This window comes from Rhea pennata, chromosome Z, assembly GCF_028389875.1.
Source record: "Rhea pennata isolate bPtePen1 chromosome Z, bPtePen1.pri, whole genome shotgun sequence".
NCBI lineage: Eukaryota > Metazoa > Chordata > Aves > Rheiformes > Rheidae > Rhea > Rhea pennata.
This window is the reverse complement of record NC_084702.1, coordinates 34,984,981-35,007,200: the sequence shown is the minus strand read 5'-3', so window position 1 is coordinate 35,007,200 and position 22,220 is coordinate 34,984,981. Positions and strand designations below refer to the sequence as shown.

At 42.2% G+C, this 22,220-nt stretch overlaps 2 protein-coding genes across 2 annotated transcripts in view; both read left to right on the top strand.

The window, feature by feature from the left end:
* The window catches only part of ADAMTS19 (ADAM metallopeptidase with thrombospondin type 1 motif 19), a 146,975-nt gene extending 142,628 nt beyond the window's left edge, over positions 1–4,347 (top strand). Inside the window, 2 exon segments of the mRNA XM_062600485.1 lie at positions 952–1,129; positions 4,196–4,347. Of these exon segments, the coding sequence (XP_062456469.1) occupies positions 952–1,129; positions 4,196–4,347 (330 nt within the window).
* Positions 4,348–10,273: 5,926 nt separating this feature from the next.
* Positions 10,274–16,747, top strand: MINAR2 (membrane integral NOTCH2 associated receptor 2). Its single transcript, XM_062600484.1, has 3 exons — positions 10,274–10,438; positions 15,480–15,725; positions 16,568–16,747. Exons 1-3 carry the CDS (start codon positions 10,274–10,276, stop codon positions 16,745–16,747), a joined length of 591 nt encoding a protein of 196 aa, XP_062456468.1.
* Positions 16,748–22,220: the final 5,473 nt, after the last annotated feature.

Sequence of the window (22,220 nt, the reverse complement as noted above, 5' to 3'; positions counted from 1 at the left end):
GTTTTCTGGGTCCTCCTTCTTGCCCTTTTTGAGGATGGGAGTGACATTGGCTTTCTTCCAGTCCTCAGGCACCTCTCCTGTTCTCCATGACTTTTCAAAAATGATGGAGAGCAGCCTAGCAATAACATCCACCAGCTCCCTCAGCACTCATGGGTGCTGAGTAAAGTAATATTTGAACAATTTTTTTATAAGTTTTTCCAAAACTAAATGGAATTTGTAGTTACATGAGTCAAAATCAGTAGCATGTCAGGAACAAATTGCAATATATAATTTTTTGCAATGAAGTTGTAGTTAAAGCAATGGTACTGGACAAGTAATACTTTGGATTTTACCTAACAGTAGTAGAACCAGAAAGTTACCATCATTATAGCGTTTTACAGTTTTGTTTTCTCATCTCATTCCCTGCGGCAACAAGATGGGAAAGTTAATTGAAGGCTGGGCAGCATCTCACACATTGTGTGTGCTTCATTTGTGGACATACATGAAAATCTGAAGATGTGAAAGAAAAGCAGGAGCAGGCCTCACTGTGCTTAATGCGAAGAGCACTGGCAGGAGGAGTAATGGCTCATTACAATAGGCTGCTCTCCCTCAGTGTTTGTGAGCATTTTCTTCTTTTCTGTCACTCTCACCAACATTGACTCATAAGAATAAATTAAGAAACAGAAAGAGAAGAACAGCCCTTGCTGTGTTTGGGCACATCATTGCACATCAGTCTCATCACTGGCTTTGCAAAACAGGCCTTGACAGCAACAGGAAGCTGAAATCAGTGATACTGCCAAAAGTTTTGTGCTTTTTAATTGATTTCTTTTAGGTAACTGAGTAGAAACAGAAATCTTGACTTACTGATAACTGAAGTAGCTGCTGTTGCTATCAGGCAGATTGGCATTGTACCTTCATGTTTACAGGGAAAAAATGCCTGTCCAATGACTGTCTGTGCTCTGTGCTTTCCAGTGCTCTGTTACCTGTGGCAAAGGAATGCAGTCCCGAGTCATCCAGTGCATGCACAAGATCACAGGAAGGCACGGCAACGAATGTTTTTCCTCAGAAAAGCCTGCAGCCTACAGACCCTGTCATCTTCAACCCTGCAATGAGAAAATTAATGTTAACACAATAACATCACCCAGGTTAGGTAAGCAATTAAAATGACACATTTCCGCTGTGCGTTACTTTTTTTAGTCTTCTTTCTCTGCATAGAGTAATGACGATCCTAGTCTAAAAACAGAAATGGGACTCAGGAGGTATAAATTGTTTCCAGATACTCATCTCTCCATCTCAATTTCCCAGTGTCTATATCAGAGACAGTACCTCGGAGGGGTAAAAGCATTCTGTTATCCAAGGAACGACTATATTATGGGACTGTATTATATTACGGATTCAAAATATCATAGATGAAAATATGTTTGTTTTAGGCCTAAGATTTTTTTTATATATATATTTATCCACTTCATTTTATCAAACCTTTCTAAAGTAAGAAAATTCCTATTTTTCTCTTTAAAAGCTTTACAAACAATATTCTCATAGTCTTCATGAGATCAAGGAGATCCTTATTTGAGGAACAAATATAAACAGTTCTTCTCACTTATTTGTAGCTCAGATTTTTATACCCTATACCTGATGCATTAGGGCACTGAAAGAAAATTGCTAGTGTAAAGAGATTTGCAGTAGTAAGTTCAGAGAGTTCCTCCAGGTCTCTGTTGCTCTTAAGGGAATTATATTACTGTGTAAACACAGAACTGTTAATTCTGTTAACTGTCATTTCCTAGCGGAGAGTTGATGATGGTCTTATCATTAGCTCCCTAAAAGGTTACTCTGCTCCTTGAGCATGACTGGGGCATATTCAAAGGCTTGCTGTAGGACAGCATACCCTTTCCAGATGATTTTCCAGAGCCGTTGTTAAGATAAACCCTCCTGTCAAATAGATTACTCCTGCATAGAAAGCAAATCTAATGTTTCAGGCTGTGTGTAATCCTTCCTTTGAGCCAGTGAAGGGTATTTCTCTTTGAAGTTTTTAACCCTTAGACGTTTCTGTGCAGTAGTCGTTGTTTCAGTTTGCTGGGTGAGACGGCAGCTGTTGCTTACGGCCCTCTTCATCTACTATTTCACTGCTGTAAAGTTGCCCTTCGCATTTTACCTTTCTGTGTTCAACCGATCTTTCGGAAGCGAGCGGCCTTCGCTCCGTCACTGGCTCCCTCCGTCCAGGGAGGTGTACGCAGCTTTGCATCACAGAGCGGAACAAACCGCAAAGTTTTACATGAATAAATGTAACTCCAGACTGATTAAAATTTGACTTAATTTGAAGTGCCGCAGAAAGGGACTGGGCTATTTTGTCCAAGTAGAATGGATTTACGTAGTGCTGATGTTAGTAATCTGCTGTGCTTCTCTTAAGTAGAATGGTCATTTTGAGCTCCAGGTCTGTTTCTGCTACGCAGTACAGATCCCCTGGGTTTGGGGGCACCGCTGGTGGAAGTTGATGTGGATTGTGTCACCTATTCATTGTTTTCCCATAAACTGTGTATGCTCTGCAGATTGAATAAGTGAATGTGCTAAGATCCAAATTTGGCACCCGGGTCCTGCTGTGATAAGCACTGTAAGAGGACTTGTTATGTGTAGCAGGTGGGCGGTTGAGCAGCTGGCTTACAATGCCAGTGAAAATAAGCCTGTTTTGTGCAACAGGAAGAATAGTCAGGTTTCTGCATCTGAATGTTCATGATTGCTAGAGAGAATGTGGCAGGAGGCAGAGCGAACAAAGTTGTGGCTTTTCTGTCTTATATGGTATTCTTCTCATTTTTTGGAAGGCTTCTGAGAAGGAAGTCGGCAGGCAGGGTTTAGAAGGAAGGTTTAGCTCAGCGGGTTAGGGCATGGTGCTAATAATGCCGAGATCGCGGGTTTGATCCCTGTATAGGCCATTTGTTTGGGGCTGGACTAGCTGATCTCCAGAGGTCCCTTCCAACCTTTGCAATTCTATGATTCTTCTATGATTCTATGATTCCTGCAGTTAGGAATTGGCAGTGGAGTATTAATAGAGCAACCTGAATAACTGGGTGAGGATAGACATAGGGGGTAAGGGATAATAGCCTGACAAAGCTGATAATAGCGTGGAGGAAGAATGATCCGTTGGAGTGACTAAAGAGAGGGTAATGCAGACAGGCATTTTGAGTAGGAAGATAATTTTAAAAACAACATTTTGGATATACTTTAAAAGAAGAGAGAAAGTAAGAAATACACAGTATCTGTGCATTTGAGATACAAAAATGAGAAAATTGGGCCACTGGACAAGTATATTGACCTGTCGCTGAAATGTACTCTGTACAAATAGATACTGATTCTGTACTGTAAGTTTCATTTTTCTGGGTAGAGTAGATTTGCTTTACTAAGTGTAGCACAGGACTTTCTAACTGTCTTTAAACTTCAGTGCTTATAAGGATGTATCATAGTGTGGCATTGGTAGCGTTCAAGCTAGCAAGACAATGTATTTGGGTCTCTGATCGAAGGGGCTAGATAAAATTAAAGGTCTGGTAGATGGTCTCACTTACAGAGGAAAATTAGGGATGTCATTCTGAAGTTTTATTCCATTCATTTACAAGACAGCAAAAAGTCTTGATATCTTAAGCATTAAGCTGAATTGGAAAATGAACAGCAGTCTCCTTGCTTTAGTTCCATACCTTTTCCTACCTGCTTCCAATTTAAAAAAAATACATATTTTAAAAAATCCCTCTACAGGTGTAACTGAGAACCGTGTTCTAGTGTCATTCAAGCTGAGGCCTCCTGTCCGAGGCTTCTGTCCCAGTCCCGAGTGCTGCTGCCCCAGTGCTGCTGCCCTGGAGCTGGGTTTTGCGCCACCACCCCAGTGCAAGCCGCTGCTGCGATACCTGGAATCTGGAGCTGTTTTGTGCTCATCCTTATGCGGTGCAGAAACATGGATTTACTCCTCTCTTGAGTTTCGGTGCAACTTGCTCTGATTTATAAGAGTAAGCTGGCTTCTGCTGTTTAAAATGCTGACAGCATTATAATCAGGATTTTTCCATTTTAGTGATTTTTTTTCCTTTTGTTAAAATCTGAACTACGTTATCTTCCTTTTCCATCCATGGATACACTTCTGGCGTCCTTTCCACCTTTGCTACCGGATCCTTCCATAAGAAGTATTGCACTTCCTTAAGTGTTTTTGATCTTTTTTTTTGTTGTTGTTGCTTCACAGCTGCTTTAACATTCAAGTGCCTGGGAGACCAGTGGCCTGTGTACTGCAGAGTGATACGAGAGAAGAACCTCTGTCAAGACATGAGGTGGTATCAGCGTTGCTGTGAGACGTGCAGGGACTTTTATGCGCAAAAGATGCAACAAAAGAGTTGACCTCTGTCAGGCTGGCTGGCTCTCAGCTCTTTGCAATCTTATTATTTATAAACACACACACACACAAACACACACACACACACACACACACACACACGCTTCTTCAGACCAAATATTATCAGATTACATATAATTTAATCAAATTAATTTATTTTTGCCTGCCAGACATCCTTTATTGTTTTGGTTAGACATCCTACTTGTTTTATCCTCTGAGGTTTTCATAATTAATTTTTATATGAACAATTTTGGATACATTTATCAGAATTAAAAAAATAATAATTGGTATTTTAAATGTTTATTTTCAGTAGGGGTCATCTCTCTGTTGCCAAAAAAAGCCATCATATTATCTTGAATTTATTTTAATTTAGCTGAATAGTTTTGCTGTATATGGAAATAAAGCCCTTTTTAATTTTATTGTATTTTTGGCATTCAGAGTCACAATGATCTTGTGTATTTTGCAACAGATGTTAAGGTGAGTAAGCTAACATTATGGAACAGGTTATTACAGAATGTATTGTGAAATCAGTTCGTTTGATTTAGAAACATACTGTAGGAGAGAATCTACTGTAACTTGTAACCTATTATAAACAGGAAAATCAAAATAGCTAAGTAGGGATTTTGATCATTCTCATGGACACATACTTGAACACAAGTATTGAAGCAATGAAACACTGTAGAGATTTACACTGAATCACTGTTGCACTGTTCGAGGTAGTGTAGAGAAATGCAGTCCTAGAACTTGTACCATCCTATGAAACCACGTCTGTACTGTTTTAACGTCACTTGATTTTAAACGTTTTGAAAGAAAAGACCCATGCCCCTCTCTACCTTCGTGTGTCCTCTCGCAGTTTTACAAATGGAAGAGTCCTTCCTCCTGCCAACTTGTATGAGTTAATCTGTTAAACATTTTCAGTTCTCTGTTGATGATTTAGAAAATAGCTTTGTAATACTTCTTTAGTTTTATCTTTGTTTTATGAAAAAGTCTTTATAAAAATAAAATGTTTTACAGTTTTGTGAAACGTTATGAAACAGCTAAAATTTTCCTTATGAGAAAATACTGTACATGATTCACATGATTTTTACATTTTCAATAAAAAGTAAAGCTTCTTTTGTTACTTGCATTTTTCCTATTTGGGGCATCTGTGTGTGATAGCAGAATCCACTGAGCCCTGCCTAGGAGCAGGGAACTGCTGCCCTACTGCCTACAGCGAATGCCTCCTGTCTCCTGACTTTCTGTGGCTGCAGGCAGACATAACGCTTTCTGAAGCTTGGTGTAGGAGAAGTAAGCTCTAATAAAGTAACATGCAGTGGAGCAGAAGCTAGTATCGCCAGTGAGTTCTGTAGCCACTGAACTTGGCTGCAGGAAGGAGCAAGACCTCTGCCTCCGTTTCGTAACACAAGGCATTAGGCATGCTCCGAAAATACTTAGGGGAGCAAACCCTGCAGGCAAGACAGCTGGAGAAATGAGTGTGAAAGGCATCATAGGATGTAGTAATCACTGTAACAATTGAATGTGAACTTGCCTGCCTTCGGGGCTGTGCAGAAAGGGGAACTTCAGATCCACGGCTGAATTACTGCCGTGTTCCAGCAGACTGCCCTAAGCATCCGACATCTTTGTAGCAGCTACTGTGTATTAAATTCTGATGCTTGTTGATAGGCCTAAGTAATAGATTCAGGTTCCTGTTTTGTGCCCAAAGCAAAGGAAAGGAACGCGCCTTTTTTGATTTGAGAGATTGTGCCTTCTAAACCTCTCTGTGGAGTCTCCTTTATGGATGTGATGTAGATGTCCACACAAGATTTAGTATACGGAGGCTCGCCAGTCAGGATGGCAGTCATAGCCAGGAAGAATACTTGGTGGCATTCTTGCTTCCCATTGAAATCAATATATGTGCTTTCAAATAGCTGCAGTGTCTTAGGTTTGGCAGATACTGCCATGCATTCAAAAACTGCAGCTTTAATGATGTGCTAGTGTATGATTTTACATTAAATACCCTTTGGTCTTAAATTTTTTTTTTTTTTTTTAATAATAACTCTGGCATTATGGAGTGTGAAGATATATTTCGTATAATTAAAATGACACAGTGCGGTATTGATGCACAGAAAGCTCAGCTGCTGTTGCACATAACTCCTCAGTGTCACAGACACGCATTTTAAAATATAATGGAATTATTGTAGTTGGCAGGCATAAAATATGATCATTATTTTAAATTTTCTTCATCCTTACCCAGAATCCAGCCCTACAAACACTTATTCACTTGCTTGAATAACAACAACAACAAAAATCAAACAAATGTTAAAGTGTCTCCAAAGTCAGAGCCAGAGGGTTTCTCTTTTATCAGCTGGGCATATCAGCCATGTAATTTGAAATGTTTATGCTCTGCTGTTTCCAAATATTCTATGAACGAGAAAGCTGACTTTATTGCAAAACAGAGAAGTACATTTTTAACCCTGCCTGCTTCTGTTGAGAAGAGCAGAGTGAGTTGTGCTGCAGTCATCCTTAGAGCACATCGCAAAAGGAAAGGCATTTGCGCAGGGACCAAGAATGGAAGGTCACACAGCAAAATGGAAGGTCAAGAACCTCCCCTATAATGTTGAGTGAAATCAGGAGGTTCTAATCTCAGCTCCAGCTTTAATTCCTTTAGCATCTATAGCGCAAAGCTATTAATTAGATGTATTTGAATCATTTGGAAGCAGGTCTATGTTTGCATAGCAAAAATGCCTCTTAATTCCTTCTCCGAAGGAATTTCAAAGCAAGTTAGTTTTACTTTTGCTGTTTTGATGCACTCTATTAGCATTCAGAGAAGCAACAGAGACCAAAACATCTGTTTTGTTAGAAAACGATCAGCAGCTTTGGGGCATGCACCCAGCCTGTGGCCTGGGTCCCAGTGTGCTCGGTGGGTAGGTGCAGGGCAGTGCCACAGACCTGGCTGGCAGCTGGCAGCACTCTCCACCTGTGCTCAGAGAAGCTCTTGCTATCTGCACCAGTAGGCGTTCACACCCCAGTTTACTCGGGTTGGAGTTGGGTTTTTCCCCCCTCTCCCCAGTAATGATCTCTCTGCATGAATGTGTTTTCTTTCCAGCCTGATGAATATGCAACACTTCCAACTAATGAATTTCAAATCAGTCAAGTTCAGCTGGCAAGTAAAGGTGAAATGCACTCCGGTTCGCAGGGGCTCTAGTAGGCCTCTCTGCTAATTAAATCCCACTTAGGCTCTATTTTGATGGATTAAGTGGGATTTAAGTGGTGCAGAGGGCTTGTGCTAGGCCAGTACACAGTAGGGATTCTTCATTGTAGATGCATACTGGCTAAATGGAGCAGTGACCAGAAGTTACAAGTTACCCCTTCTTACGCCCTTCTGCAAGAGAAAAGGAATACCAGAATTTTAATATCTCATTTATTCTGGACAGTATTTGTTGTTTCATTCTGGAGGGTAGTGGGGAAGAGGGTTTTTTTTTTCTTTCCCATTCAGCAAATTGTCGTTGATTAATGACTGTCATTGTCATCTTCGATGGTAAAGAGACAGTGTCATTTGCCTATTGTGAAACAGATTAAAAATGGACAGTTTGCCTGCATGAGGCAAGCAAGAGAGGCCCTCAAACATGTCAGGTCAAATGTAAACAGGAAATTATGAACCCAGAAAGTCTTTGAAGAGCCCTGTAAAAGGATATCCAAACTGATAGTAAAAGGGGCCTGAAATACATCAAAAGCAGGAAGACAACTAGAAAATCAGTGGGACCACTTGGTAACAGAGATATGAAGGAGTCAGTTGGAGATGACAAGGCTATGAAAGTTCAGTGAAGTCTCTGCATTAGCGCTTATTGCTGATATGTTTCTCATACCTTGGCAGTCAGAGAAGCTGGATTAATTTAAAGTGAATATGTGATTGTATTAAACCAAATGGGTAAGTTAGGTGTTAATAAATAACTACGGTGGGAACCCTGAAAGAATGCAATGTGAAATTACAGGTGGCCGTGATACATAACCTGTCATTTCAAAAACCTCTGTGCCAGAGGACCAGCAAATTGCAATGTAATTCCTACCTACAGGAAAAGAGGTCTCCAGGGGATCCTAGGTACTATTTGCTGAGGAGTGTGAGTTTTTCTCCTGGTGAAGTAAGAGCCTTTAATAAAGAATAAGATTGCTGAGTACATGGACAAACATCGGCTGTTTGGAAAGAGCATGGCTTCAGTAGTGTCCTAAGCAAACAGGATCTGCTAAATACAATATCTTTGACAAAGTTCCTCATTAAAGAATATTTGAGAAACTATGTGGACACAGGACTGCAGAACAGTCTTTTTATGGCTTGAAAGCTGGAAGCAAAAGGTGGAGCTCAACAGTTGCTTTTCAGGATGGAGATGGGTCAGCAGTGTGAGTTGATGATGCTGGAATTAGTTTTGTTCAACATTTTCATTAATTTCCAGAGGAAGAGAGTAAATACTGAGATCTCCGGCTTTTTTAGATGATCGAGTGTTGTCTCAATGGCTAGGAACTCCAGAAGGACCTCATAAAATTTAGTGACTGAGCAAAATGTTAACTGATGGACTTTGTTGCAGATAAATGTAAGGTAGTGCAGATATGGAAAAATAGCTTATACTACGCTCAGAAGATACCAAACTTGCAACCTGCAGTTAAGGATCTGGTGAAAGATCTTAGTGTCATTGATTACAGAAGTCTTAAGTTATTGGTTCTGTAAGAGCAGTAGGGAAAAAAGCCAGCTAGATGCTGGGCTTAGGCAGTTGGACCCAGTAGGGCATTTTTGTGTTTTCATTTGATGAAGTAGTGTCAATAAGTAATTTTTCACAGCTGCACCCCAGCTTGTATGCCACAGTAAGATGGGAAAATCCTGTGTTCATAGGGATGCTGAAGAAGGAACATACCCTCAAGAGAGAAGGCATGGTTGTATTTTGGAATACTAATTATTACTCTTTTAGTTCTGCACAGAGAAACAGAATGACTGCATAATATGCTAGATCTGGAACAGTAACTTCATGATAGTCCCTAACAGGCCCTTATGAAGTTGTGTTACAGAGTTTCGGGTCTTCACTATGCTATGAAAAACAGTGACAGTGTTGCCAGAAATGAAACATCTTACAGAAACTGAAAGGTTTGCATACAGGGTTAACCTAAATATGAGGTTACTTTTGCTGATTGTCAATAATGACTATGATGATAAAGGGAATTTCATTAGCTGAAAGTCAAAAGAACTTAATACTTGCAAAACACTGGCAAAAAATAGCAAGCCTCAAAATAAAATAATGGAAGTGGAGGGACTGACACCACACCGTTCAAGTCAGTAAGAGGTTTTTCCCTCCACTTGTACAGGAGCAGAGACAATTCCCTGAAGAACACTTCTGTTATCAGTTGCTTCAAACAAACTAGTATTTCCCTGTGCAAACAAACCCCTGAACCTGAAGAAGTGCATGTCATAGCAGTCGTGGCAAAATGGTACTGACCAATATAGCACAATAGTGCTAGTACCACTAGCAAAAGGGGACTTCTGCTGCTCCTTGCTTTGTGTTATGAACTACTTCTAATTTTCTGGAAAAGAGCTTGCTTTGAAGTAGTGTAAGGTTGAAATTTTTGGCAGGTCACTTAAGGAAGTGCTGGTATGCATTTAAGTGTCTCATGCATCTACTCACTGATACTCTGTTAGCTTTAATGAGCACATGTGCATCTATCAAAATAGACTTTGAACTTGAAAACTTAAGCTAGGCGCATAAAGAAACACGTCCTGTCTGCTCTGCCGCTTCTAAACGATCTTTTATCATCGGTAGATGATATAAGTGAGCCTGACACCAAACAGGGGTCAGATACAGTTTCAGGAAACTGTCGTATCCTTCTTCATGTCATTAATAATAGAAGGAGTGTGCACGGCCAGGAAGCAGGAGCTGGGCTGTTTTCACTGTTACTCAACAGGAGGGAAACATGGATTTCTCCGTTTTGCCAAACAACAACCATCCCGATAAGTTCCTACAACTGGAGGTGAAGTCTTTAGTGAAAAACTCTGCCTTCCTCCAAGCCAGCCTGGCAAAATTCCCAGAAGCAGCTTTGCCTGGAGTGCAGCGGTGGCACAACAGAGTCTATTTACAGGTAAGGACTAACAGGCTGACTTTCCCCCTGCTTTTTCTACCTTATTTAGGGGATCTGGAGACAAATGACATGCGAGTTTGAGCCTTCTGCTGTTGATTCAGCTTCCAACATCTCCGAATCCACACCACTGACATCCCTGGAAGTTTTCCCATTGACTTCAGGGAGAAACAGACGCCTTGAAAAGAGTGACCATATTCATGGTGGTCTACCTACTTTATTTCAATACGCTAGGCTTTTTACTGCTTGTTGCAGAATGTTCATAGTGTTTCTCAGCAAGCCTCTTAATGACAAATTACTATTTGCTGTATTAAGGGGGCTGATGGAAGGCCCTTGCTGAAAAAATTCAAGGTAGGAGAAAGAGAGGAAAAGAATTCCACAGAAGATAAAAATCAGGCTTAAACCTGAAATCCAGGCTGTATTTCCCCTAACCCAATGAAGTGCTATATGGTATTACAGATTCTTGCTAGTATCTTGCTAGCTTACATGTCCACATAGCACCTTCCTCTATTTTGCCTCATTTTTCTGCATTCACCTTTCTATTGTCTTGATAGAAGGTTGTTGTAAGTGTGATATGTACTGACCGTGTTAAATGCAAGTTACTGTAAAGAGGCAGTAACAGTTTTTTGGTTAAAAAAAAAAGTAAAAGTGCCCCACACAGTGGAGGCCCTGGAGCTCAGGGGGAAGATGTTTAGCTGTGGATCAGAAGCAGGCCAGATGCATCAGCTCACACCCCACCGGCCCCACTTCCTCGTTCCCCAGCGCTCTTTTCCGGCCACCCAGCAAGCCCCGAGCGTGAGCGCAAAAAGCCCAAATCAAGGGGAACCAAAAATATGGGGTATGGTGCAACACCAGCTGGCAGGTCTTCCTGCAGCTCCCCTCCTAGCACAGGGACGCGGTCCCCAGAAATGCTGTTCGTGATGCAGTGTGCTCCATACCGGGGCACCAGCTATTCTTTTGAGCGTGCTCCTTAGCGTGTTTGAGGAGTTCAGATCGAATTCAGCGTGCCTCATTCGCTCCTGCTCATGGACTCGCCTCCTCCTCCTTTTCTTCGCTGACAGTGAAATGAAGGGAAAAGCACTGATGAGTTCCAGACATTGGCATAAACACGATGGCACTAACGGTGCAGGAATAACACACTGTGCTTGAAGATGAGAGAGCTAATGGGGTTAAGGGTTCGTTAATTCAGAAACGGAAACGCAGAGAGAGGGGCAAATGCCTTTCTGAACATCTGTGTGTGACCTCCAAGCTCCTGAAGTCATTAAACCTGGGGAGTAGGTCCCTGCTCAGGAATGCATTTTCTTTTAAGAAATTTGGGACTCCCACCATAAAGTGACTTTATATTTATTTGTGGGCTCTTACAGACCTTTATCATGAGACGGTGCAAACTGAAAGAGTTCTTAAGTGCTTAGGGGGTTCCCCCCAACCAAAAGTATTTATTTTATTATTTATTTTTATTTTTAATTTATCTGCATTCTAAGAAGCAGCTTTATGTACCAGCAATTTGAATTGCTGACAAAAAAGATGTTGCTCTTTCTCCTTGCGTTCCTCTTCTGGGTCTGAGTAGTGTATACTTTCATCATCTATTTTAAATAAGACAGTTTGTAAAACAATTCAGAAATCTTGGCCCTCTCTTGCGAAAAGCAGCATAAAAGGCACAGACCGGTTCTTTTTCAAATAGCTTTCCAATTGCTCCAAAAGCTTTCAGTCCTGCTGGACTCTCCACCTCACATTATGTTTTTAGCGCTCCGAAGACACTCAATTAATCGTCTTTTTATCTGCTGCTAGCCGAGCTGCATCGCTCCTTTAGTCTATCAGGTCATTTGCTGGAATTCCCAGACCTTTCTTTCCTGTCTGTGTTCCCCACTTTTCCCTATCTCTGCAAGAGCACTTTGCTTTTGAATGCCGTGCTACTTCTTTTCACTGCTCTTGGTGCTCAGGAATTCACAACCCTCTACAAACTTTGTCACCGCATATATTCTAGTGCCCATGCTAGCTGCACTCCTACCTTCTCCTGGTCTCTCAGCTAAGCCTAATGCTTGTGTCTCAGGTTGTCCCTTTGCATGTGTTTCAAGTTGGCAAGACAAGAGATTTTTCACCTCTTAGCTAGGTTCTGGGTTACAGCCACTTGTTTGTCCCTTGGCTTGGACCGGCATTACATACTTCCACTGTTCCCTTATCCTTCTCTAGACATCTGCAACTGGCCACAGCCAGACGCCAGCTGCAAGGTTGGCAGGAGCTTTGGTCTGACTCCATACAGCAGTTTGTAATGTACTTGCAACCCTGCAGATCTCGGTAATGAAAGATGGGCAAAACAGCTTTCTTCAAGTAAATAGTTATTTATTAGGACAGAAGTACTCCAGACACTCTATAATGAAAGTAGTATGAACATCTCCTTTGCTCTAATATTGCTGTTCCTGAGTCCTATCATTTAAGGTTAATTTTTCAGGACCATCTTCTGACCTCCTGTTCACGTCAGGTTGGCTCCCAGGTTGCTTTGTGGCACGTGACACCACTTCACGTCTCTGCAAAGCACATCTGATGCCCTTCATCCCTTCGCGTTCGCAGGCATGAAGAGTCCTTGAAGCAAGTCATCTGCCCTATTGGCATTCACATCTGCATCTTCCCGGTTGCTTTTTCACCATATCCTCTGTCAGATCCAATGAACGGAAATTTGGAAAATTTATATAGGAAATTTGAAAGAGCTAATAAATACTTATTCTGGTAAACCACTTTTATTTACTGAAAAGTTTCATGCAATCTGCTTCTCCATATCATTTCTTGAACCTTTTTTTTTTTTACTGCGAAAGTTTCACCACTGAGCACTCAGCAGCACTGAAGCGTATCCTCCATGTTAACTTGGCACTCCTATGTCTGCCCTTCCAAGCCTTCTCCTGACCCAGTTTCCAGTTCTCATGGTAAGAACTTGTTGCCTCTCCTGTCATTTTTCTTTACTAGCTTTCCTCCAGGGTACCACATTCTCCCGTTCTCATGTCTTGTTGCCCATGAGAAGGAAGGTAGTCCTGAGGCAATGGAGCAACAAAAAGTTTTGCTGCAAAGCACTCTTTTGATGAACAAATTTTGCATCATGCCTTTTATTCCCAGTTTTGGAGCCTTTTTTATTTAAAACAGCTTTTAAAATTACTGTCAAGTCACATTCTTTTCACAATATTTTAGCCTAAGGAGACTGAACATCCCCTGGTGAGACAGTTCGCCTTCTTCAGCGAAATGTTCTCCAAGTTCAACTGTCTAGCAAGCCTGAGGGAAGCATCATTAAGATCTCTGACAAATTTTAAATGAGAAATAAATAAAATAAAATAAAATGCAGTCAGAAAGAAATGACAGTTAAAAACACCAGCTCAGCTGAAATCTGGCCAGCAGAATCCAGCAGGCTTCAGTGCCAGCTGCAACTGCAATGCAAAGAGTAATATTGTCAGGGGATATGGCAAGGTTAAGGAACAACATGTGGAAATTATGAACTAACAGAGGCACTGGGAGGGCACTGAGGATCCACCCACCTACTAATGATAATTATTGATGGGAAACATGCTTAGTCACTTGTGCATGATTTAGCGATAAGAGTGCCAGCGTGACGCTTCCTCCCAGGGTTGCTTAGAAGAAGGCTGTTGCTTTCTCTTCTCCTCTTTTCCATCCTAAAGGAAACCAGTCCTTCCGCTCCGTTCGGCACCTGCCGGACCGGCTCACACGCGCCTGTGCGTGAGCATGGGCTGAGGCATAAGGTACGCGCTGATCCGGTATTGCAGCTGGCTCCCCCCGCAAGCGGAAGCTCACCCCCGCCTCCAGCGGCTGCGGCCCCTCTCCCTTGGTGTGCCACCTCTGTGCTTGTCTCACCCCACCCAGCCCTGTAAGATGAATTACTCGAGCAAATAGTTTTCTACCAGCTTGGGGAGCTGCACCGGTTGTTGCGGTTTCAGGGCAGCCCCGGCGCCGGTGTGTGGGAAGAGGTGGGACGTCAGACGGAGACTCCGCTTTCTCAAACTGAAGTTCCTAGGAACAAAGCAGCTAATGGGGAAGTGTTATTTGCTAACAAGGAGAACTTAATTTACACTGAGATGATACCTTACGCTGCTGAGGAGCAGTCCTGAGACACTGGGTAGGCAGTAGTCTGAGGCAATGGCTGTGTCAGAAATAGATCTGCTGGGCAAGCTGGCAAAAGGCTGGAACGGCAAAGCAGTAACAGATTAATTCAAAGTTTCGGGGAGGAAAATATTGTGGTGAACTGAAATGTTGAACAGCTTGAACTGGATGGTCTGATGGCCTTCCTCTTTGCAAGTGGGCTGGAAAAAACTGCAACAGGAGCTTTGCCAGCTGTGAAGAAACTTTGTCTGTGGTAAGCTGCAGCTTGTGAGGTCTCCAAAAATCAGATCCCACCAGGGGCATTTCTCCTCCTCCATGGCCATCCCTCTCTTCTAAAAGTGGTCTGAGTTAATTACAGCTGTTACTGGGGTGCTGCTCAGGTTTTTAATTAGCCTTCAGTTCTGACAGTGCCTGAACTGAGGCCTTTTCCTCCAGGCGAACGTAGGGCCCCTTCGACGTTCTGACACAGGTTTAGCATTCAGTAACACGAGCAAAGCGGCAAATCGTGCCCCTGCTGTTTGCGGTGCAGCTCCAGGAAAGCCGGCCCTTATATCCCCCTCTGCTCTGTTTAGCGGTCGTCCTTACAGCTCTGCTTCTGCATCACCCCGTCAGCACTGCAGGCTCTGCAGCGGTGCTCCCTTGCCCTGTCTTCCTAACACAGAGGCTCTTCTTCCCCCGAGCGTCATCTCACACCGGTTCACATTAACAGAAGGGTTTGACGTTCATGTTGTACCTGTGTGCTTTCCATGGAAGGAGGAAATCTGCACAAAGCCAACAGTCAGGTGCCCTTATTTCGCTATCGATGTTTGCCAGGACAAGAGGAATCGGTGCATGGGTAATTTTAAAAATGGTGCTGTTATGTTGCAGATGATAACTCTGGCACAGGACTTATGTCATAGGCAAATGAAGATGAAAGCCACCTTCTGCTCTAATTTGTGTCTTACAGAGAGAAAAGAGAAATGTCACGGAGCTGCCTGGCCTAGGACTGAGCAGTGTCAGCCAAGAAATGATAGACAAAGCACTCGGGAAGCATATTACGCCCGTCACCCTGAAATCCACAATCAAAAGCAACCCCTTGTACAGTGATAGCCATGTGGATGGTGACTGGGAGGAGAAGAAAAAGACTCCTTCCTGGACGGCGCAAGACTTCGACAGGCATTCACTGCACTCCAACTTGGCCAGCAACATCAAGGTAATGTGCAGCTGAAGCGCATTTGAGCAAAAAACGACGTGCTAAGGACGGTGCGTATACGTGACCCACCACAGAGCATGTTCTGCTCTCTGCTTGGCGGGATTCCAGAAGTGAATATGAACATGTTTTTCTGTATAGACATGACACGAACAGGAGTCTGATCAGAAACAGTCTACGTCTCTGGTTAGACTTCAGCAATTTCAGTTCTGCTGAAGACGACCTCTGTGACTAGAGTAAATCTTCAACCGCAATACCCCCTACCTCAGTTTCCCCATCTATAAAACGAGTGCAGTATAGTTTTTATCTCACGTGAGGAAAATAGAGGGGAGATCCATAACTGAGATCCTGACATACTAGATAACAACATAAACATCCCTTTAAATAACATCATTGTGTTTAGCAATGAACATACATTTCCTCCGCCTTGCCTACACCATGCAGAGTCCTTCCTGCTTGTGGGCTGACACAGGTGATTTATGCATTTTATTTTTTGTTTTACTGTTCCTTTTTTTGGAAAGCAATTCAGATATTGACATTTGTAAACTGGCATCTCTTCTTTGACATGGTTTCTTCTGGGTCTTTTAATCGCTTTTCAATGGCTGATGTCCTATGTTTGGTTCCTGGCTAAAAAGTGTGGTCTTAATTTTCCCCAGTGGAGCAACACTTGCAGCATCTGGCAAGTAGGGAAACCAACATTCACGTGAAAGTCTCTCACATTTATGTTATGATGCCTTAAATTCATTAATCGCAATCTGATGATAGCCAGAATACTTCTAGCTGTCTTCTAATGACTTTATGTGCAAGACAGAGGAACTGAGTTTGTGTTCTGATTTTTCTTTTAGGAAAATCCGGATGATCTGCAGTTCTGGATGGGGGATATTTATACTCCTGGGTATGACACCTTGTTAAAAAAGAAAGAGAGAGAAAAAAGACATGCCAAATGTTGCCGAATCATCCTGCTCACGGTACTAGCTGTTTGCATCCTGATTACCATAGTCACGCTCAGCATTTTACTTATTTAATGCAGCCAAATACTGTTGTTGGGAGTTTTTCAATAAATATTTTTACTAAGCTATTCCCTCCCTTGTTTTATTTGAATTCCAAAATTTTTGTCACAAATACAATTTGTTTGACATCACTATTTTATAATGTTCCTGCGCAGCATACGGAATCGATCCTGAAAAGAAACAAGTACTCTGAGCACTGCAGAACTTGCCTTATGGGTATAATTAAAAAGAAAAGTATAAATAAGCTACTTTTCATAATGCCTTAATCATTTGACTAATGATTTGGGCCAGATTCAGTCTCTAGTACAGTACATGTGGTCAATATAAACAACAATTTGACTATTTGCTCTGGTAAATATGCACCATCGTGTTCACCTTTTTTACACCAGCTATGATTAGAATATAGAAAAATATGATGAAGTGGCATTCAAGATATCTCAAGGAATTCTGAAACAAAAATTACGCATTACTAGTGACTGAACGCATTGCTGAGCGACTCAGCACTTATCTAGCCTAAATGCATAAATGTTTCCTTACGCTTTGTCAGAGGAGAAAAAGTAAAAAACAGACCTTGAAATCTTTGAACTTCCATCAAAAGAATTATTTAAGACAGGGGTTCTTCACCCCTGTGTCATATTCGTTGAACATGCAGTACCTCTGTCACCCCAAAAGACAGAGTGTCAATATTGTTTTAACCTGCCATGTCAAAACTGGAGCAAAATTTGTGGAGTACTTAAATATAACCTGGAATTAGGGTATACAGTGAATAGATTAAAGACTAAGTGATACAACCATGCTGTGAAAAAGGTCCTTTGTAATAGAATGGAAGAAAAATAAATGGTAAGAGTCAGACAGTGAAGTTCATGCACCTCAGAGTAATTAGGAGAATGAAAACACGAGATGAAATATTTATTGACTTATGTAATGATAAATAAATATGACAATATTTAATGACAAAATAAAAAGTGAATGTGCAAAGAGAGAAGCACTTAAATTACTTCTTTTCTCTCCGAAAAAAACACCCTGTGTGCTGCAAGGCCTTTAAACCTCCACATTAGAGCAAAGGGCTATGCTACTGTCGAACTGGGGTCATCCTCGCTTGCACAAGAGAATCTCACGAAAGCTGGGAAGCTGGTTCATACATCAGCGCTGCCCCCATTTGCACAAAAAGAGCTTTGAAATAGTGCAGGAACGGGATAAAGGTCAAAGACGTGCTCTACTGAACCCTCGCGTGGTGTTGTGCTTTGACGTAGGTTGAGGTGGATTCATCTTCAGTTATGGGAAAAAGTAAGTGCACTTAATTCCCCGCTTCCTTGCCCGGTTCAAGCTTGAATCTAGTTTGCACCGTTAACCGCTCTGAAACTGATCTAGTTTGTACCACAACTGCTTTGAAGACCCATGTTCGGACAACATGGTGCTTTAACCTGGTGGCCAGGCAACAGCAAAAGCATAGCTGCATTTTAATGCAAAGCCATTGGCATAAAATTAGTACCTTTATTATACAATTGAACGGTGCTGTAAATATATTGGGGGACTCAGCCTCCTGGCCTGCTGCAGTTGTAGCGTAGACAGGCTTTTTGTCTGAAAGATCAGACCCATCCAGCTTACGGGAGTAAGAGCTTAGAAGCATTTTACAAGACTAATAGCTGACATTACGAAGTAATTCACATTAAAGCAACAATACTTAACTGTTTTTTCCAGCCCGAGTACATTTGCTTTAAGTGCATTGCATACAATGCAGAAATGTATTTTTGTAAATTATTGAGGCCTGTAGGCGGGAAGCCTAAAAGCAAAGAGCACTGTAATTTCCAGGAAAACAGCCAATAATGAGAGTTTCTTAACTGCATTGCTCTCTGAGGGTTTAGCAGTAGGGATAAAATAGTTTTCTCCATAAGTCCATTACTGGCTGTTTCAGCCCGGTTGCGCTGCTGTCATCTAGCGGGGAGTCAGCAGAGGCGAAAAAGCTTCCAGGCACGGTTTGGCGGCTTTGCTGTAATTCGCCTTTTTTTATTATTTTTTTTTAAATTTTCCTCTTGCGACCTCGCTCATGCGGGCTCCTTTGCTGCCACCCGGTGGCGGAGCGCGGCCCCTGCGCGGCCCCTGCGCGCCGCCGCGCTCAGCTCCCGCCGCGCAAAACTCGCGAAAACGCTGGGCGGGAGGCAAAGGGCGTCCGCTCCGCTCCGCTCCGCGGGAGCAGCTGCACTTCCTCTAAGGAAGCAACCCTGAGTGACTGAAGCAAAAAAGTCATCCCGTAACCCTTGGGATTAGGATTGGTGTTTGGAAAATTAAATGTGCAGTGTATTCCAAAAGTGCTTTTAAAGCTAGAAGAGTAAAACAGCTCTAGTAAGTAATGGCGTCTAACCTGGACATACAACATTTTTTCCACAGTAAGTAATCTCTGAGACCTAAATTCAGGGGTTTATTGCTAGCTTGAGGAGACCACTTACACATACAATTCAGTTCACTTCAACAGGATTGACGCAGGTGCTTAAAGTTAAGCAGTCAAAGTTCAGTTGGGATCAGAACGGGAACAAATGTTGGCATGGATATAAATTTTTTATTCCAATGGTAATCAACTCAAATTCCAGCAAAGTCTCCTATTTAGAGTCTCATATTCTACTTAATAGCCAGGAAAAGCATATGTGTGAAATATAGGTCTGACATATGCCACTGGCTCACCCCTTGCAATATTAATTAATTAATTGCAATACATTGGTATAGTAATATGACATTACAGGCTTTTACAACCTTCTCCTGTATTCTGCCTTCTCCTATGATGCGGAATGGTGTCCTCTCTTTCCCTGTTCCTTACTTTAGTTTCTCCTCACAAACCTTTGGCTACTAGTGAAGGGTATGGAAACACCTCAGCTCTGTTGCTAACTTGACCTAAAAAAAAGTTCCATAGGAAATGTGTTGCTTTTTGGCCAACCTGGGTGCTGTGGGGCAATGCTTGTCTTCCCAAGGAGTTAGCGTGGAGATGTGACATGCTCCTTCAGCTGCGAACAGGCTAGATGATTGCTTGGTGGACTCCTGAGCCACTCTTCACCCAGGCTCTCTGTTGAGTAGACTTGTTTTACTGTATCTGAGAGAGAAAAATAAAAATACTTGGTTGCCTTCCTACTGGTAGAAAGCTAGAATTACTAGCCTTGAGGGTATCACCTGAGATTTACTTCAGCACAAGGATAAAATCTGACGAGGAACCCCAAGAGCAGAAGGTTTGTATTAGAAAATAATTGTGTTAAGACAAAGATTGTTGAATAGACACAAAGCAAATTTGAAGACTTCAAAGGAGCTATAAAGCAATGTTTAGTACTGACACTGAGCTATTAGTGAAATTAAAGTTCATTTCAGTGAAACCATTAAGACGACAACTTCTCGGAGAAGTAAGCTTGCAGAGTAGCCCCTGCTCCAAGCCAGGGCAGCCAGGTAGCTTTCCCTCACGCTCACGGCCACACATTGCCTTGTAGCAAGAGTATTAGGGTGAAAAAAAGGATTTAGTATGTTTGTGCTGTGTCTTAATGGGTTAGAAACAGAGGGGATGAAGTAATGCCATTAACACGGGCAAAGCGTGCCGTCTCCGCTACCGGCACACAGCTGGAAACCCCACCGGGGTCAGGCAGCCGTGGCAGCTCTCGGAGCACTGGCAGCGTGGCCACGGGCCGTGGAGAGCACGGGATCGTTTCCACGAACACGTAGTAACGCCTTTCCCTGCTCTTTCCCCAAGTGGTTCGCATTTATATCACTTTAGCAAGTGCTTGTCTGAGACATAGGGACCGTCTTCTACGGGTATGGCATTTTGAGCGTGCATGGCTGCGCTGACTAAGGCAGAAGAGCTGCCCAGAAATCTTCAAGCGGCTACACCGAAACAGATTTCCCTTCCTGCCAGCGTGTTCAAAAATGTACAAGATGCTATCAGAAGAAAAAGGCTTAAATCAGTCTAAATTCACTTTGCCAGAAAGCCTGTAAATGTCAGTGAACATGGCCTGTGTCTTACACTCCTTTGCTATTAAGCCACCACAGCCTTTTTTATTTTTCATTTTTGAAAAACAGGGAGCACTAAATGCTCGTTTGAACAAAAAGTATGGAACATCAAGGCTGTTACACATCTTACAGGGGACCCTTCAAGGGGAGACAGCAGGCATTTTGTTGCACTGCACAGTTATGCAAAAATATACCTAGACATTTATTTTTGCATGCTGAATTCCATCATAATTATATAAGGAAACGAAAGTACACTTATTTACTAAGGCTCTGCCAACTTGTAATTGCACTGGCAGTTTCTTTCACAAATGATTTTAGCAACATTAACTTCTTTCTCTCCAGCAAATACGGATTAGCTTGCGGAACTTCCTAAGAGCTGGAATTTTATTTTATTTTTATTACTTTTTATAGTATAGCCGCTCTTCCCAAACTGCTAGAACATCTTGAAAAATTTGGAGGGTAGCATTCCCAACCTTCCTCTTCCTCTTTCTCCCCTGCATTCTCTCCTGCAAAAAAAAGTGTTAAGTCTAATAACCTGCAATAAATACACAATTGGGTTCTCATTTTATTTACTTCTAGTCTCTGACGATGGCTCCTGTTTGGTTGTGAAGCTCCAGCAGGCACTATTTTTGGAAAATACATTTCAGTGATTTCTCTACCACAGTGAAGTACGGAGTTCATCCACAGAAAGGGTCTTGCAAGGCTAGTTACTTCAGTAAAAGTACGAATTTAGGGGGCTGTAAGTCAGATAGACTCAACATCAGCTGGCCTTTCAACACAACAAATGTGAGGATCCCATGGACTATTTTCTCATGTGATTTTACTTTCTAGAAGAAGCCTCGAGATTTAGAAAGTCTAAAGCAGCATCAAATTGCTCCTGCAGGGTCATTCCCCACTGTAACAGCCACAGATATAGCCTCAGGTACACCGTTGCCTTTTGTCACATCAGATACGTTTAAAAAGTCTTTAGCACTCAGTATTTTAGGAGGAATATACATTTTTTTTTTTTGATGACAGCACTTTTCTTCTATATAGTTTCTTTTATTAAAAAAAAAATTATTTGTATTGCTTAGGAACACAGTAATAAAAATAGGAGTGACCTCTGTAGCCACGTGAGTTGCCATTTCCAGAGGAGATGGAGGGGCTGTCACAGTTCCAGTCCTATCTCCCACACCACCAGTTCAAACTCCAGCTCCTGCTGCGTGCAGACTCAGTGCGCGTGGATTCACCTGTAAGGACACTGCAGCAGAGCTAAGTTGCACATTTCAGGGTGTAGGGGTGTGCCAGTGTTTGATTTTTTTTTTTTTTCAGTTTTCCAACCAGTCTCTTTTGCAACCAGTTTCATGTAGGTTCATAAGAGCTGGGATCCAGGCTTTGCAGAGGTGCAACCTATCCCACCGAGCTAGGTTCAAACTGTAAACTTACTAAGCTAGCGCTTGGCAGTGGCTTGCTGCCGAGGTTTGCGGGTGCTCAGCTTCTCTAGACTCGCACAGCTGCACATAGCAGT

Bases quoted from the DNA above. Each gene is read 5' to 3' on its own strand.
- MINAR2 (XM_062600484.1), top strand. From the start codon at position 10,274: ATGGATTTCTCCGTTTTGCCAAACAACAACCATCCCGATAAGTTCCTA. The intron at 10,439-15,479 runs GTAAGGACTAAC...TGTGTCTTACAG, and splicing joins ACAACAGAGTCTATTTACAG to AGAGAAAAGAGAAATGTCAC. The intron at 15,726-16,567 runs GTAATGTGCAGC...TTTTTCTTTTAG, and splicing joins ACTTGGCCAGCAACATCAAG to GAAAATCCGGATGATCTGCA.